The following is a 17,576-nucleotide window of genomic DNA, read 5'->3' as shown; positions in this document are numbered from 1 at the left end:
ACTTTGTCCATCCTTCTCTAAGACTGATTCCTTCCAGGAGAGGAGCAGAAGGTTAGTGCCACAAAACTAGTTGCAATCCTCAGAGATGGGGGTATTGAACTAAAATTTTATCTATTTTTTTCCTTACGTATTATTAGTCTATGGAACTGCCTTATGTGTTTTTCTACTCTAATATAGCCCACTATTGTTCAGTGTGTCCGACTCTTCGTGACGCCACAGAACCATAGCACACCAGACCCACGACAATCTATCCATCTCATCCTGTGCCATTCCTTTTCCTCTTGCCTTCAAGCTTTCTCAACATCAGGATCTTTTCCAATGAGTCCTGTCTTCTCATTATGTGCCCAAAATATTTAAGCTTCGGCTTTGGCATTTGACCTTTCTGTGAAAAGTCTGAATTAATTTTAAAAATATTGACTAATTAGATCTTCTTGTTGTCCAAGGGATTTTCAAAAGTCCACATTTGGAAAGCACTGATTCTTCAATTCTCTGTTTTTCTTACAATTTAATTCTCAGAGCCAGACATTGCTACTGGAAAAAGCATAGTGTTGACTATATATGGACCTTTGTCAACAAGATGATGTCTTTGTTTTTCAGTATGCTGTCCAGAGTTGCCATAGCTTTCCTTCAAAGGAGCAAGAATCTTTTGGTTTCATAACTGTAGTTGCTGTCTGCAATGATCTTAGAGCCCAAGAATATAAAATCTGAAACTGCTTCTATTTCTTCTTCCTCTTTTTGCCAGGAAGTGATAGGACCAGTTGCTAAGATCTTGGTTTTTTTTTTTTTTTAATTAAAGTTAACCTTCAAGACACCTTTTACAATTTCTTCTTTCACCCCCATAAAGCGGCTTCTTAATTTCTTTTCACTTTCTTCTATCCGAGTGGTATTATCTGCATTTTTGAGATTGTTATTTCTCCCAGCAATTTTATTTCCACCTTTTCATTTATTTACCTTGGCATTTCACATGATTTGCATATAAATTAAATATACAAGGTGACACTATAGCCTTGTCATATTTTTTCCAATCTTAAACCAATTAGTTGTTCCTTGTTCAGTTCTAACTCTTGCTTCTTGGCCTGCAGTTCCTCAGGAAACAAGTAAAATGATCTTAAAAGAGCAATGCAAAACATCTCTTTGTACACTTGCCACATTTTGGTGTGATCCAAATAGTCAAAAGGTTTAGTGTAGTCCATGAAATAGGAGTAAATGTTTTTTTGGAACTCTGTTGCTTTCTTCATAATCCAGCAAATGTTGGCAATTTGGCTGCTAATTCCTCTACCTCTTAAAAAAACAGCCTGCTCTTCTGATAATTTTCAGTTTGCATATTGCTAAAGCCTAGCTTACAGAATCTTAAGCAAAACCTTGCTAGTGTGTAAAATCAGTGAAATTAATTGTTCAATAATTTGCACATTTCTGTCATTGCCCTTTTTGAGGATTGGGATATAAACTGATCTTTTCCAATCCAATGGTTATAGTTACGTTTTCCAAATTTGCTTGCATTTTGAGTGCAACACTTTAACAGCATCCTCTTAGAGGGTTTTTTCAGTCACCACCAATAACCTTATTATTAACCCGCTTGACTTCATTCTTAGGGATATTTGACTTGAGAGCATTGATAATACTAACATCTTTCTTGTATAGTTCTTTTGTGTATTCTGTCTTTTAAATTTTTCTTCTGCTTTGGTTAAATCCTTATCATTTTTTCTTTTATCACAGCTTTTTTTTTGGTATGAAATTCTTTTTTTATCTCATCTTCCCCATTCTATTTTTTTTGTATTTTTTCACATTGCTAATTTAAGAAAACCTTATCTCTCCTTGTTATTCTCAGAAATTCTGCATTTGGTTGGGTATATCTTTCCCTTTTTCTTTTCCCTCTTGCTTTCCTTCTTTCCTCAACTATTTATAAGGCCTATTCGAGATCCATTTTGCTTTCTTGCTCTTCTTTTTCTTTGAAATGTTTTTTGTTGCTGTCTTCAGTACAATATTGCCAACCTCTGACAAAAGGTGATCCACTGGAGAATAAAATGGCAAACCACTTCAATATCTTTGCCAAGAAATCTTTATGGTCAGTACTAAAATGATAAAAGAAATGACAGTGGAAGTCCTCAAATTGGAAAGTATCCAATGTGCTACAGGGGCAGGATAACTACAAGTAGCTTTAGTACTTATAAAGTGTCTAGGCCAAAGCAGATAGGAAGATCAACTACAGATACATCTGCTGATGAAAATAAATTATCTAAAAAATGACCAAATAATGTCTGTTCAGATCTAATACATCACAGTAATACAAGTCTGTGCTCCAGCTATTGAAGCCAAAGTTGACCACTTCTATGAATACTTGCAATATTTTATAGAAATAACACCAAAAAAGCATATCGCATTCATCATTGGGGAATGGAATGCTAAAGTAGGAAATGTAAATATAATTGGAATAAGGAACAAGTCCAGCCTTGGAGTTTAAAATGAAGCAGGGAAGGGACTAATAGAATTTTGTAAGGATAACTCATTCTCACAACACTTTTTTCCAACAACCCAGAAGGCGACTCTACACTGGATGATCAACATAGAAATCAGATTGATTATATACTGTCAAAGGTGGAGAAGCTCTATACAGTCAGTTAAAAACAAGACTTGGAGCGGACTGTGGCTCAGATCATGAGTGTTCTGTTGCAAAAATCGGACTTAAATTGAATAAAGTAGGGAAAACCATCAGATCATATAGATATGACTTAATAACATCCGTTATGAATATGAAGTGGAAGTGATGAATAGATTTAAGGGATTAGGTCTGATAGACAATGCCTGAAGAATTATGGACAAAGATTTGCAATATTGCAAAGGAGCAAAGAAACAAAAATCTCCCCAAAAAGGAAGAGTAAGAAAGTGAAATGACTGTTTAATAAAGCTTTACAAATATAGTCCACACAGCTGCCAAATTAATTTTCTTTAATCTTAAGTCCGATAATGTTAACCACCTTCTCTCAACCCCATCCCCATCCTGCCCGATAAATTTTGGTGGCTCTCTGTCATCTCTAGAATTAAATCGAAGCATTGTTGGAATTTAAACCTCTTCACTTACCTGATCCTTTTTTGCTGTTCCCCTTGCACACTATATAGTGCCCTTATTGACTGTTCCTCATACATAATACTGCTTTCTCCCATCTCTGTTCTGGCTGTCCCTCATGTCTGGAATATTTTTCCTCTTTACTTCCACTTCTTAGAATCCCTGGCAGAACAAAGACTGTTTTTGCTTTTTCATATTCCCAATATTTGGTACATTAAGTAGCAGAGCTGGGAATTAGATCTAGGTCTTTTTCCAATCCAGTTCATTCTGGATCATTTCCATGCTTCTCTTACAAGGCTCTACACAGTGGAAGATGCCAGCTAGGGCACTTAAGATAGGTGGTACTTTGAGAGAGGGCTTGTGTTAAATATCCTTTTGGAGCTTGAAGGAGGAAATGAAGAACAACAATAAAATGAGGCTATTGTTTCTACTCCAAGAACAGCAAGAATTTGAAATGGATGCTGTGGGGGAAAGGACCAGAAAGTTAGATTTAGGACTTGAATATTTGTCTGGGGAATTAGTTTTATATTTGGAACTGGATTTGGAGTCAGAGGATGTAGATTTACAGTATCACAAGATTTAGAGTTGACAGGGATTTTAAAGATCATCTAGTTCAATTTCATTTTATAGATGAAAAAACTGGAATCTAAGAGATATTTAATGATTTGCTTAGGGTCTCACCAGTAGTAGCTGGCAAGATTGGGATTTAAATCAAGTCTTCCAACTCAAAACATATTTTTTATTCCACTATAGTAAGTTATTTCTTGAAATAGCTACTTAGTAACTATGTACCTTGGGCTAACAGTTGCTCTCTTTCCTCAGATATAAAACAGAGATGACAAAAATACTTGCATACCATTCAGCTGTTGAGAGGTAATTTTTGTCATTTTTTTTTTAAATACTCAGACTGTAAGCTCTTTTGCCAGAGTGTAAGCTCTACCACCAAGTATTACAGGTCTTATCCTCATTTTACCGATGAGATAATTGAGGCTTAGAGAATTAAGTGATTTACAACGATTAACTGTCAAAGGCAGAATTGCAAACCAGGGCTGCCAGACTTAAAGTCCTGCCCCTCTATCCCGTGCACCTAGTTAAATGTTTGTTGAGTTGCACGACAGCTAGTTATTATACATGGCTCTCAGCAAATGTTTGCTAACTAGAAGTCAGTTCTAAGCTACTGTCGCGGTCCCACGAGTTCTCACGAGTACAATCATTCTTGCACCTTTGACATCCGGATACCCTGTATCTTTCACAGCCCCTCCCCTCTTCCTAGGTACTTCGTTACTATGGTAACTATGTCCGGGCGGAAGTGGCTCGGGGTATAGACTGTCATTACTCAGATGACGCTACAGCCACCTGCACGTGACAGGGGAGATCTAGGACGCTCCTCCCCCGACTCCTTCAGTTCTCTCTTCTCTCGCTTCTTCGCTTTGATCGACAACAACTTTGACCAATAAGCCAGCAGCTCCTGTCACGAGGCTCTGCCCTCGCGGGAGGCCGCAGACCAGTCAAAATCCGCTCCCCCGGCTTCAGTCTTGCACAACCGACGCAATTTAGGCCGCTCGGCGGGTCCCCAGCTTCCTTTCCCCGCCCCGCTTCCCGGTCCTCTTCGGGAGTGATTGATGGGACACCTTTCCAATAGCATGAGGTAGAGGCTGCGTACGGTCCCGCCCCCTGTGGAGCGGGGCCAATGAGAGCTTCGGGTCTCAGCGGCCGGCCCGGGAGAGAGGTTTTGCACTGCGGTAATATGGCCCTTCCGTGAGGAGCGGTAGTGGCGGCCCTCGGAGGAATTGTCAGCTCTCTTTCCGACGTGCTGGGGTACCGAGGCACCGAGCGCGCCAAAGGAAGAGCGGGACAAGGAGGAGCGAGAGGAAGAGAAGGAGAAAGCTGCAGGGCGCGGATGCGGGAGAAGCGAGGACGCTACCGCGGGGCAGTCCCGCGCTCGCGATGAGCGGCTCAGCCGCTGCCGCCGCCGTCGTTGCCTTGTCAGGCGCCGGGGTGTCCCCGCTGGCCTCGGGCCCCGCCGCCGCCGCCTCTTCGCGGGCCCTGCATGTGGAACTGCCGTCGCAGCAGGTGAGCGTGGCCGCGCGCTGGACACCCGTCCCGGGCGCTTCCCCGTACGCGGCCCCCAGGTTCTTCCGAGGGCGGCACGGAAGCCTTCCAGAGTCCGCGGAGGCTGTCTCCTGGAGTTCCGGGGTCTGCCTCGCTTTCCAGTGTCCGGATCTCTGTCCCCTCTGGGTTTCATTGTCACCTCTCTTCTCTCCTGTCCGCCCCCGTTTCCCCCGGGCTTTATAGTCCCTCTCGCCGCATTCTCTGCATTTCATTGTCACCCCCTTCACTCCCCACTGTCTTCTCTGGATTTCATAGTCACCCTCCACCCCCGCCCTTCCTGGGTTTCATGGTCACCCCTCCCTGCACTGTTCTCTCTGGGCTTCTTGGCCTACTTCTCCCCCCTCCCCCCGTAGGGTCCTCTCTAGGCGTCAGTGTCATCCCCTTTACCTTCTCACTTTTCCTTTAAGGCTTCATAATCCTTCCCTTCCCCCCCAACTTTGTCCTCTCAAGGTTTCCTTTCCGACCCTCCTCTAGTCCCCGTAATGCCAGCCCTGCAGCCTCCTCCTGTAGGGGCTCTGTAGGGGGCTGTGCGGTGTGCTTAACTTTCCGAACCCAGGCTCAAGCCTCGCTTTTCAGACCTTACTGGTGACCTCTCCTCCCGGGAGGACCTTCGAAAGTACGCTTTAAAGGGGGCCTGCTCGTGATGAGGTGGAGGTCTTGGGTCCCTCGCCTCTTCGTGGCTCCTGGTCACCTTCCCAGGTCACCTCCCCCAGGGCCCCTGGGATCCTTCTTCCTTCGACACTTGTGGGTGCCAGTGTGGTTCTACCGAGACCACTTCTCCTCCCTGTGAAGGAGGCATGGCCGCCTCAGAGTCTACTGTTGGACAGGCCTTCACGGTCCTCCTCTCATCTTTTGGGCCATTCAGCCCCCTCCTCTGGGTTTTTAGTCCTGTCATAGTGGCCCTCTCACGTCTGTTCCCAATCTTTGAGAATTCCAGTGGTTCTTTAAGATCTGAAGAGCAAAAAAGATGGACAGGGCTGGGGCAGGCAGAGAGGGATGGAATGGAAGAGGTGGTTGGGAGAGGAGAGGTGGTGGAGAGGACTTCCAGGGTGAGAGGGGGGCAGCTGCTGGCTGTTAGAGGCAAGTTAGCTTCTGTCCGCCTTAGGGGAGGGCGTGTGGGGGTGGAGAATTTCTGAGGGCCAGCTTCTAGAGCCGGAGGGGAAGGGCCTGGTGAGATTGTCAGCTATGCTTGCTGTGCTTATTGTGCTGCTGAGGAGTTTGGAAAGAAGGAAAACTCCCAGTAGGATAATAATGAAACAGAAAGTGGGCCCAGAAGATATTAGGTGGGTGGAGCTTTGAGATTTGGGCTAGGGTACCTGAGGGAAAGGGAAGGAACTCGTTTGGTTAACAACCTGGAAGAGCTTTCTGAAAACTATGAAGTTTCCCTTTTGGGCTGTTCCAGAGGACTCAAATAGATTAGACTAGATTTTGGTGGGTTTTGCAAATGCCATTCTGTGATTTTTGGCTGTTTTTATTTTTTGACAAATTCTTGGAATCTTAGCAAAGTGTTGAATGCCATACCAATGCTAAGTATGGCTATAGCATCTTCCTTAGATGTCATCCTTTTGGAATGTTTTGGATGGCTATGGTGGACTCCATGAGTTCTTTGCTCTTGATTTTTATTCAGCATACTGGAAAACAAAAATATCTCACCAGTTGGGTTGGGATGCTCAGGTTTCTAAGCTTGGTATGAGACACTTTTTAAAAGGTATTGTTCATCTGATTCTCTGCTCACCCACAAGCAGAGCCTTATTCTTTTTTTACTGGCAGAAAGTATGTTGAATTTGATACTCTAAGAAGTGATGCTTGATTTTTAAACCTCTTTCCTGTTTATTTGTATGTGTGTGTATTTTTTTTTAATATTTAAAGTGTGAATCTCAACTAAAAGACAATATTAATATTTTTCTAGCCATTACAAATGGCTTAAGTTTACAAATGCATATTTTAGTCAGTAGTATTTTCCTTGTTATCCTTATTTTGAATTTATAGGACCTTTTTTTTTTCTCATTCAAATTCAGATGGAGAGACTTAAACTCTTGCAAGTTGAGTTACTTGTCCATAGGTATGCTGGTAGAAGGCAGAATTGGGTTTACTCACCATTATTAAATCTTCTGACTTGAAGTAGAATTGAGTTTCCTCATAGTTATTAAGTCTTCTGATTTCAAGTTCTGTGAACTCTTTCTAATATAGCATAGTCCTTCTCATTATCCTGGGGCTAATCTCCAAGGTCCCTTCTTATTCTAAAGTTCTATGCTTCTCTGTAATGGAAGTGCTCATTTTTGGCTTTCTGTTTTTAGTGGGATATGATTTTCCTGCTACTCAGGTTACATTTAAGTGCCTAGTTTGAAATTGTGGAGATTATCTGTACTTTAAAATTTTTTAGTTTAGGTTTGTAATTAACCAATGGTTGTCGGCTTTTACAAGTTATATTGATATTATAATATTATTTTATAATAGTTGTCATAATGTCTTTTATATCCTGAAAATAAACTTATGGTAAACATTTCACATATTCTTAAAAACTCAGCTGAGAACTTTTCCTCTGAACTGCCTTCCTTTTTTTTCAGGAAAGAAAATACCAATGAACTAAATTCATTAAGAACATCATGTGTAGAAGAGCTGCAATTCTTAATAGCAGAAATGAGTTTAATATCCTTTGACAGAGTTAGTAAAGTGGTGGACTTCAGTGAATATTTGAACTGTCTTTTAGGACCTTAGAAGTGATGAAAATACATACCAGAAATACAAAACAATTAAATTATTTTTTTTTTTTTTTTTTGGTAAAGGATTCATTACAGGTAGTGTTTATTATAGGCAGAGAGAAAGAGATCTAGTCTGCTAGTTCTGGACACCCTGGTTCAAACCCTCTTCTGACATATATTGCCCCAAGCAACTTTCTAAGACTTGAGTAGAAAAAGTGCCCATGGAACTTGATAGATTCACTAGGAACTCTTTCTTTACATGGATGAAATCAAAGGCCCAAACAAAAACAAATTAACAAAAAGAATAGCCTACCTTTTTTTTTTTTTTTCAGTGTAGGTAGGGTAATTCAGTTAACCAACCATTTATCAAGTGCCTGCTTTGTGCAGAGGACTATGCAAGGCTGAGAAAGCTACAAAGTTCAAGTAAGACAATACCCTTTTTTAATGGAATTTAGAGTGTGTATGGGAGTGGGGATTTGACCTTATTCCAATAACTATACTATGTAATTGCATAAGAAGCTACTGAGAAAATAAATGAGGAGATAGGCTTGGAGATGGAAAGAGACTTATTCAGTCTCCCTACATGTCAGTGGCAGAGCCTGGATTGGAAGCTAAAATCTTCTGCCTCAGGGCTCCTCCTCTTTACCTTCTCTTTCCAGTGCTGTTTTGATGGAGGACACTTTACTAATAACAGATCATTTTTGCTTTTGTCTCACTTGTCCAAATTTTACTGTTAGTTCTAGATGCTGAGGTTAGTCTTTTGCTAGTTTCCCCATTGAATCCACTGTGGTGACAGGAATAATGTGACTTTTAATATATTATGGGCATGGGAAACGAATGTGAACTATCTGCATTTTTGTTTTTCTTCCCGTTTATTTATACCTTCTGAATCCAATTCTCCCTATGCAACAAGAGAACTGTTTGGTTCTGCAAACATATATTGTATCTAGGATATACTGCAACATATCCAACATATAAAGGACTGCTTGCCATCTAGGGGAGGGGGTGGAGGGAGGGAGGGGAAAAAAATCGGAACAGAAACGAGTGCAAGGGATAATGTTGTAAAAAAAAATTACCCTGGCATGGATTCTGTCAATATAAAGTAATTATTAAATAAAAATTTAAAAAAAAATAAAAAAATAAAAAAAGAAAAACAATATTTAAAAACAAAAATATATATATATATATATATGTATATATATATATATATATATATATATATATATATATATATATATATATATATATATATATATATATATTATGGGCATATAACATCCTGCCTAATGTCATTAAGTGGTTCTTCAAGAATATGGCAGACCAAACATTGTTATAGGTCAGTTTCATAAGAACTGCTCTGAATAGGCAATTGTGGAAATAATGTGGTATTAAGTAAACATTAAAAGCTTATTCCTGTATTCGTGAATCTTACAGATACAAACACAAATCATTTCTTCCTTTAGACAGTTCTAATGAGAGGTGTAGGGTAGGACAGAGGATGTACTTGGCATAAAAGGAAACATGAGACAACACATGGAAGTAAGGAAGGGAACACAGGGAAGTAGGGAAAGTAGGGAAAGACAGAGCATATATGGATCCATTTTGGTTGGAGCTTAGCATGGATAGCAGTGAAGTGTAAGGCTAGAAAAAAAAAATAGAATGGCTCTAAATTGTGGAAGACTTTGAATGCTAGGTAGAAGAATGTGTGTTTTGTTTTGTTTTTTTAATTTCCTAGAGAGGTTCTGAAGGTTTTAAAGAAAAGGGAGTGACACAATCTGTAATGAAGGCCTATATTAGTGATGGTAGTGAAATAAAGAGGCAGGAAGGGATTTGAGAGAGAGTGTGGGATTATAATTGATAGGACTTGGTTAATTGTCTGCCCAAGTGATTTTCTTCAAGCATAGATCTGACAATATTACTTACTCTCCTACATAGTAAATTGCAGTAGTTCCCTACTGTCTCTTGAATAAAATATAAATACCTCTATTTAGCTCTTTAAAACCTTTTAGAACTGACCTTAATTTATTTTCCATTCTCGTTAAAAATTTCTACTTCCCTTGCCTGAGATCTAGTCAAACCAGTTTTTTCCTCTATTTCTAACGAGTGACACTTCGTCCTCCACTATCATGCCTTTGCTCTGACTGGAATGTACTCCCTCTTCATTTATGCCTTGTAGTATTTCTGTTCCTTCAAGACGTAGCTCCAGCTTTACTTTTTACATATCTTTCCTTCCATTCCCCTCCCTGTAGAAATTAAAGTTCTCCCTTTATATTTATTTTGTATATACTTGTATATGTACTTGTCTCCCCCATTGGAATAATATTCTCTGGGAGTAAGGATTGTTTTATTCTTTGTATCCTCAGCACTGTGAACATTGCTGGCATGATGTCATAATAGATACTTAATAAAAGTTGGGTTGACTACACACCTGTCAGATTGGCTAAAGTGACAGAGAAAGATAATGTGGAATGTTGGAGGGGATGTGGGAAAACAGGGACACTGATACATTGTTGGTGGAATTGTGAACACATCCAGCCATTCTGGAGAGCAATTTGGAACTATGCTCAAAAAGTTATCAAACTGTACATACCCTTTGATCCAGCAGTGTCTCTACTGGGCTTATACCCCAAAGAGATACTAAAGAAGGGAAAGGGACCTGTATGTGCCAAAATGTTTGTGGCAGCCCTCTTTGTAGTGGCTAGAAGCTGGAAAATGAATGGATGCCCATCAATTGGAGAATGGTTGAGTAAATTGTGGTATATGAACGTTATGGAATATTATTGTTCTGTAAGGAATGACCAGCAGGATGAATACAGAGAGGACTGGCGAGACTTACATGAACTGATGCTAAGTGAAATGAGCAGAACCAGGAGATCATTATATACCTCAACAATGATACTGTTTGAGGATGTATTCTGATGGAAGTGGATCTCTTCGATAAAGAGAGCTAATTCAGTTTCAATTGATCAAAGATGGGCAGAAGCAGCTATACCCAAAGAAAGAACATTGGGAGATGAATATAAACTGCTTGCATTTTTGTTTTTCCTCCCGGATTATTTATACCTTCTGAATTCAGTTCTCCCCGTGCAACAAGAAAACTGTTCAGTTCTGCACACATATATTGTATCTAGGATATACTGTAACCTATTCAACATGTAAAGGATTGCTTGCCATCTGGGGGAGGGGGTGGAGGGAGGGAGGGGAAAAATCGGAACAGAAGTGAATGCAAGGGATAATGCTGTAAAAAATTATCCTGGAATGAGTTCTATCAATAAAAAGTTATTAAAAAAAAAAAGGTTGGGTTGTTTGATTAATTGAATATGAGAGAGTAGGGGGTGAGATAAGAGTCAGAGTTAAGATTTTATACATGGAAAACTTGGTGAATAGTGGGTAAGTATAGGTTAAAGAGAAATAGGTTAAAAAAGGGAGTATAGGCTTAGGTGAATAGATGATATTCTAAATATTGTCAGTTTGAGGTGCTGATGGAACATCAGATTGAACAAATTCTCTATGTAATTTGATTTGGGATTGAGAAGTCAGAAGAAAGAGGTTAGGGTTAATGATAAGGATTAAGGAATCAGGTACATAGACATGGTAGTTGAAGCCATAGGAGTAAATGAGATTGCTAAGAGAAAGAGTAAAGAGAACAGCAGAATGTTAACAGAATCTTGGGGAATGTCCATGTAAAGAAGTAGGATGAGTGTAGTGCATCCGAAGCCAATAGGGGAAAGACATCCACAGTAGGGCAGTGTTTAATGAGTTAGAAGCTCTAGACAGGTCAAAGAGGATAATAGCTGGGAGAAAAAACCATTTGTTGCATTTAGGGATCAAGAGTTTTGTGGTGGTCTTGGATTAGTTTCTATAAAGTGGCAGGAAGAAAATAAGATTGCAAGGAATTCAATAGTATCTTATGAGGAAGAAGGCATTGATTAAAATGATGGACTGAAAAGAAGAGAAGAGACAGAGCCATTTCTGGATGGCTAGACAGATAAAATGAAGACTTTTCCTAGGGTAGGGGGTGATTAAGTTTTTAGGCAGATAGGCACTAGTTAGTGAGACAGAAAGATGGAAAGTACATGATGGAAAGGGGGATGACTGAGCAAAGTTCTGTGAGGAGGGAGGAAAGAACTATATCCAGCTGCTGGTAGAAGGATTAATCTTAACTGTTATGGGAGGATTTAGTGATGGTAGATTGGACTTGGTTTCTGATTGTGCAGGAGGGAGGAAAGAACTATCTCCAGCTGCTGGTGGAAGGATTAATCTTACTGTTAATGGGAGGATTTAGTGATGGTAAATTGGACTTGGTTTCTGATGAGGTGATTGTGCAGTTTTATGATCAGAGTAGAGTTATTTGGGATATACCTGTAATTAAGAAGATGTTTTTATTCTAGCTCTTGTTAGTAACACACAAGATAAGGTGAATACAGGAATTTAGGAAACTTTAGAAACTTAAAGGTAGCATTTGCATCTTAGTATCATTATTTCTTCTTGCTAGGCAGGTTTACCATTGATGGCACCAGTTAGGATTGGCCTTTGATCAAGTTACATTGTACTTCGTGTGAAAATGTTTTTCATTTTTTATTTAAAAGGAAAAGATAACTTAATATTTGGTTAACATGTTAACATTTTTTCTCCAGCAGGATCACAACTCAAACTATATACTATGAAACTAAGAAGTGAAACTGCCTGAAATAGAACAAGAGTAGAATCGATATGAATCAGTTGAAACTTAAGGACTTGGAAAGATAAAAAAAGTTTTTTTAACTGGTTTCCAAACATGCTTTTCTTACTTTTATAAATGAACTGAAGAGAAAAAACATATGTGAGAGATCTCCTATTTTAAGTAGCATGTAAATTGAGATCATAATTACAGATACTTTAGATTCTTTCAGAGAAATAATCTCGATTATTTCTGTAATATGTAAATGAAGTTTCTTTTGAATTGCTTTGTTCAGTATTTGTATTGCTATGCTAGATTAGAGGGACAGAAGAGCACATAGAAAATTAAGAGCTTGAAATTGGGCCCTCCATTTATTGGCATTATTCCTTTTTGTACTATTGTCAATATTGTTTTCATTTTCCAACACGTATACGCAGAATTAAAGAATTTATAATGAGAAAAGGCTTTGCAGTTGGATCTATAGTTCTGTAGATCCTTGAAATATAATTATCAATATATTATGAATAAGTTTACCAGTTACATTAAAATATAATTATCAAAATGTAAAACAGCTTCACAGATTAAAATTAAAATTACAGTTCACAGATTATGGTTAAACATTTCCGATCTAATCTGATTGCCATATTACATAGATGAGTACTCAGGCAATAATCTCTTCCTTACCTACTATGTAGAATTGTTGTAAAGATCAAGTGAATTTAGCATATATTCATAGATGTTTAGAATGAAGAGACCTTGCACTTGATTATTTAATTCAACTCCTTTTTACATATGGGGAAACTGAGGTTAAATGTGGCATAGTAATTATATAGGAGATTCAAATATTTAAGACTTAATTATAGAATCATTTTTGTAAACTGAACTGTATAGTTAAGTGACTTGTCAGAGATCTTGTATCAGGCTAATGGTACAGCTAGTACTATAACTCTTGATCTACCAGTTCCTGGTCTTATAAATTATTATATGATAATTATAACATGCTTATTAAATCTATTTATTTTATTTCCTAGTATCATAGCCCTATAGATTTTAGAGTAGAGTCCAGTTAAATTCATCAAACCTTTATTATGATTACTTTGTGTCAGGTACAGTGCTAAATAGTTGAGAGACTTCTTTGTTTTCCTCCTTTTCTCCTTCCCTCATTCCTTCTTTCCTTATTTTTCTTCCTTCTTTCCTTATTTCTTTCTTCTTTCCTTCCTTATTTCTCTTCCCTCCTTCCTTCCTTCCTTCCTTCCCTCCCTCCTTCTTTATATTTTAGATATCTATTAGGATATCTATTTGGCAGTTATATGGAGGATAGATTAAAGAAGGGAAGAACTAGAATGCTGTGAAACCATCAGTCAGCCAGTATTTTTAAGCACCTGAAATATGCCAGATACTGTACTATGAAATATGCTTCAGAGGAAACTCCTATTTTAAGTAGAATATAAGTGAAAATGTGAATTAGAAATACTTTCTCTATTTTCAATGACTATGCAGATACTGTACTATGAAATATGCTTCAGAGGAAACTCCTATTTTAAGTAGAATATAAGTGAAAATGTGAATTAGAAATACTTTCTCTATTTTCAATGACTATGCATTGTAAAGAGGAGAACAACAAAACAAAAACATGACACAAATATAAAAGGAATGAATATAAATATATACAAATATATACCAACATAAAAGGAATAAATACAAATAAATGCAAGGTAGTCTAAGAGGGATGATACTAGCAGTTGGAAGAGACTCAGAAAAGGCTTCATGTAGAAGATGGTTTTTGAATTGTATCTTAAAGAGCCACGGTCTCTGGTGTTATTTGTAGAATAGAGAGAAAACATTTTCTTCTAACCTTTGTAGAATAAGTAATTCTTTCTTTTTCCAAAAGGTTGGAAAGATAGGTTAGATGAAGCCAGTTGATATTGGGCTTTAAAAACTAAACAGAGGCAAATAAATAAATAAACATATAAAATTTAAGAAGCAATAGGAAGCCACCAGAGATAGCCAAGGAAGGGAATTACATGTTTTGTTTTTGTTTTTGTTTTTGTTTTTGTTTTTTAAGGAAAATTACTTTGGCAGCAGTGTACTGGAGTGGTGAGAGAGACTTGAGACAGGGAACTCATTTAGGAGGATGTTGGCAGTAATCTAAGTGAGAGATAATGAAAATCTAAACTAACATAGTAATTGTGTAAGTGGAAAGGATTTGCATGTGAAAGTTGTTGTGGAGATAGAAACAAAATTTGGCAACTGATTGATATGAGGTAAGGGAGACTAAGGAGTCAAAGATGTAATATTGAATTTATGAATTTGGGAAACTGAGGCTGGTGGAGTGGGGAAGATGAATTTTGTTTTGGACACATTGAATTGAAGTGTCTATTAGGCATTAACTATTCAGAACATAATCTCTAGGGAGAGGTTGTGGGTCAATTGTATAGAGATAATAGTTAGACCTATGGGAATTGATGATGTTGCCAAGAATGAGAAGAGGGCCTGGGACCAAACCTTAAAGAGCAACAATGTTTAGAAGTCATGAGGTAGGTAAAGTTTGAGTCATCAAGGGAAACTGAGAAGGACAACACAGAGAGATAGGAGAAGAACCAATTAGGAGGATATTTCAATAGATCAGGAAAGAGGTGATAAGGGCCTGAATTAGGGTGAATTATAGTGTGAGTGGGAAGATGATTTTTGTGAGAGGTATTTTGGAGGTATAATTGGCATACTTCATTGGATTTGGTGTGTATGAAGAGTTGAGATTGTTTCATAGGTTATAAATTTGATTGGAAGAATCATCTTTACTGGATCTTCATGGCAGCAAGGTACTCCTTTTATACCTTTCTATAATCAATATGAAATCTCACTCAACAGGGACTATTCCAGCCTTTTTCATCCCTTTTCAAATTTTCCTTGGCATCCTTTACTCTCTTTTTTCCACTGTGGGCCTTGCTGTATACTTCATTGAGTAAAATGAGGCCATTTTTGAAGAGTCCCTTCCAAATCATCTTAAATTACTTAAATGTCTTCTTCACTATTTCCTTCTTTACCCATGTCTTTAATGAAGAGGTAGCCCTTTTCCTTGATAAGCAAACCTTCAACATGCATCCTTGATATCATTCCTTCCTATTTTCTCTAGAATATAGCCTTCACTATCATTCTCACTTTCTTTCTAACCTTTAATTTCTACTAGTTCCTTTCTTCCTTAGAAACATATGCATGTCTTCCCTAATCTTAAAAAAAAAAAAAAAAAAGTCAAAACCTTCACTTGATTTAACTATCCTTGATAACCATTATAGCTCTCCTCCCTTTCTTGGCAAAACTTTTTGAGAAAGCCATCCATTTATATTAAGTGCTTTCACTTCATCCTCTCTTACTTGCTTTTAAACATTTATCTGCAATCATGACTTCAATGTCATTTAACTGAAGCTCCTCTATCCAAAGTTATCAATGGTCTCTTAGTTGTATCTAATGAACATTTTCCAATCTTTATTCTTGACTTGTTTGCAGCTGTTAACCTAACCCACTTCTGGATACATCCTCTTCTTTTAAGTTTTTATTAACATGTTGCTTGGGTCTCCTAATCTGTCTGACCTCTTTTTTCAGTCTTCTTTGCTACATCTTCATCCAGGTCACTCTTCTTGAGAAAGTATTTACCAAAGCTCATGGGTTCAAATTATCATCTTTATGTAGAGGATTTTCATTTATAGATTTCAAGTGCTTACCTCTTTTTTGATCTCCTGTTCTGCATCACCAAGTGCTTTTTGGATATCTCTTGACTTGATTGATACCTAGGTATTGCTCTATAGTATGTCTAAAATACACACTCACTCTGCCTCTTGTAGTCCTACAGTCTTCTAAAGCTCAATGCAGATGCAAATACCACTTCCTTGAGGGAACCTTTTCTTCCCTGGATGTTCATGATCTCACATGGCACTTTGACTTATAGTTATCTATATTGGTGTCACTTGTCTCCTGGATTGTAAACTCTCTGAAGGCAGATACTAATTAAAATTTTCTTTCTTTGTACCTAAGGCAGAACCCAGTACATAGTAGATCCTTCATAAATATTTGTTGTATATTTTGGGAAGAATGGTATAATGGGAAAGAGTATTGGACTCAGGGTATAGAGCAGAATGATAAGTCTGGCTGTTGCTTGGTAGTTTTATTACATTGTGAAAATCATTTAGTTTCTTTTTTTTTTATTTTTGTCTTATTTTATTTGAAAAAATAGAATAAGAAAAAAGCAACAGAAAAGCAATACACAATAAAATGAAATGAGAACATTAGATTCAAAATTTATAATACCAATTTAATTAAGTATATATAAGTATAAGAAATTATATTCATAAGTGTCCATCTTTACTTTCTTGTAAATTGTTCTTTGATGCTTTGTTTCTTATTTATTCTTTTTTTCCATTTCATCCTCCCCAAGCAAGCTTCTTCCCCATCCACCCATCCCTTTTGGAGAGTGCTATACCTTTCATGGTATAGATGTAGTGCTGCCCACCTAGTTAGCTCTTAATAAAAGTTTATTCTCAATTTGTCCTAATTTTTTTTTTTCCTTTTGGAGAAGCCTCAGCTCTACCTAGCATAGTACCTTAAGTTCTGAAGATGGTAGAACCTTCAGAGAAGTTCAGAGGACCTTGAGGGAGGATGGGAGTTGTCTTTTTTTTTTTTTTTTTTTATAACTTTTTATTGACAGAACATTCGCATGGGTAATTTTTTATAACATTATCCCTTGTACTCACTTCTGTCCCAACTTTTCCCTTCCCTCACTCCACCCTTTCCCCTAGATGGCAGGCTGTCTTATAAATGTTAAATATGTTATAGTATATCCTAGATACAATATATATGTGCAGAACCGTACAGTTCTCTTGTTGCACAAGAAGAATTTGATTCAGAAGGTAAAAATAACCTGGGAAGAAAAACAAAAATGCAAGTAGTTCACGTTCATTTCCCAGTGTTCCTTCTCTGGGTGTAGCTGATTCTGTCCATCATTGATCAATTGGAACTGAATTAGATCTTCTCTTTGTCGAAGACA

The 17,576-nt window shown here is 37.9% G+C and overlaps 1 protein-coding gene across 2 annotated transcripts in view; it reads left to right on the top strand.

Annotated features, from left to right (window-relative positions):
• Positions 1 to 4,782: 4,782 nt before the first annotated feature.
• Positions 4,783 to 17,576, top strand: part of UVRAG (UV radiation resistance associated) — a 410,809-nt gene continuing 398,015 nt past the window's right edge. Inside the window, exon 1 of one of the 2 annotated variants that reach the window (XM_051987077.1) lies at positions 4,783 to 5,137. In XM_051987077.1, coding sequence (XP_051843037.1) covers positions 5,012 to 5,137 — 126 coding nt within the window. In that variant the 5' untranslated portion in view covers positions 4,783 to 5,011. The remainder of the gene's footprint in view (positions 5,138 to 17,576) is intronic. The other variant, XM_051987076.1, reaches the window with a different exon arrangement.

The sequence above is a fragment of the Antechinus flavipes genome, chromosome 3, assembly GCF_016432865.1.
Source record: "Antechinus flavipes isolate AdamAnt ecotype Samford, QLD, Australia chromosome 3, AdamAnt_v2, whole genome shotgun sequence".
Lineage (NCBI taxonomy): Eukaryota > Metazoa > Chordata > Mammalia > Dasyuromorphia > Dasyuridae > Antechinus > Antechinus flavipes.
The sequence above is the reverse complement of the archived record's forward strand: the minus strand, read 5'-3'. Positions and strand labels throughout refer to the sequence as shown.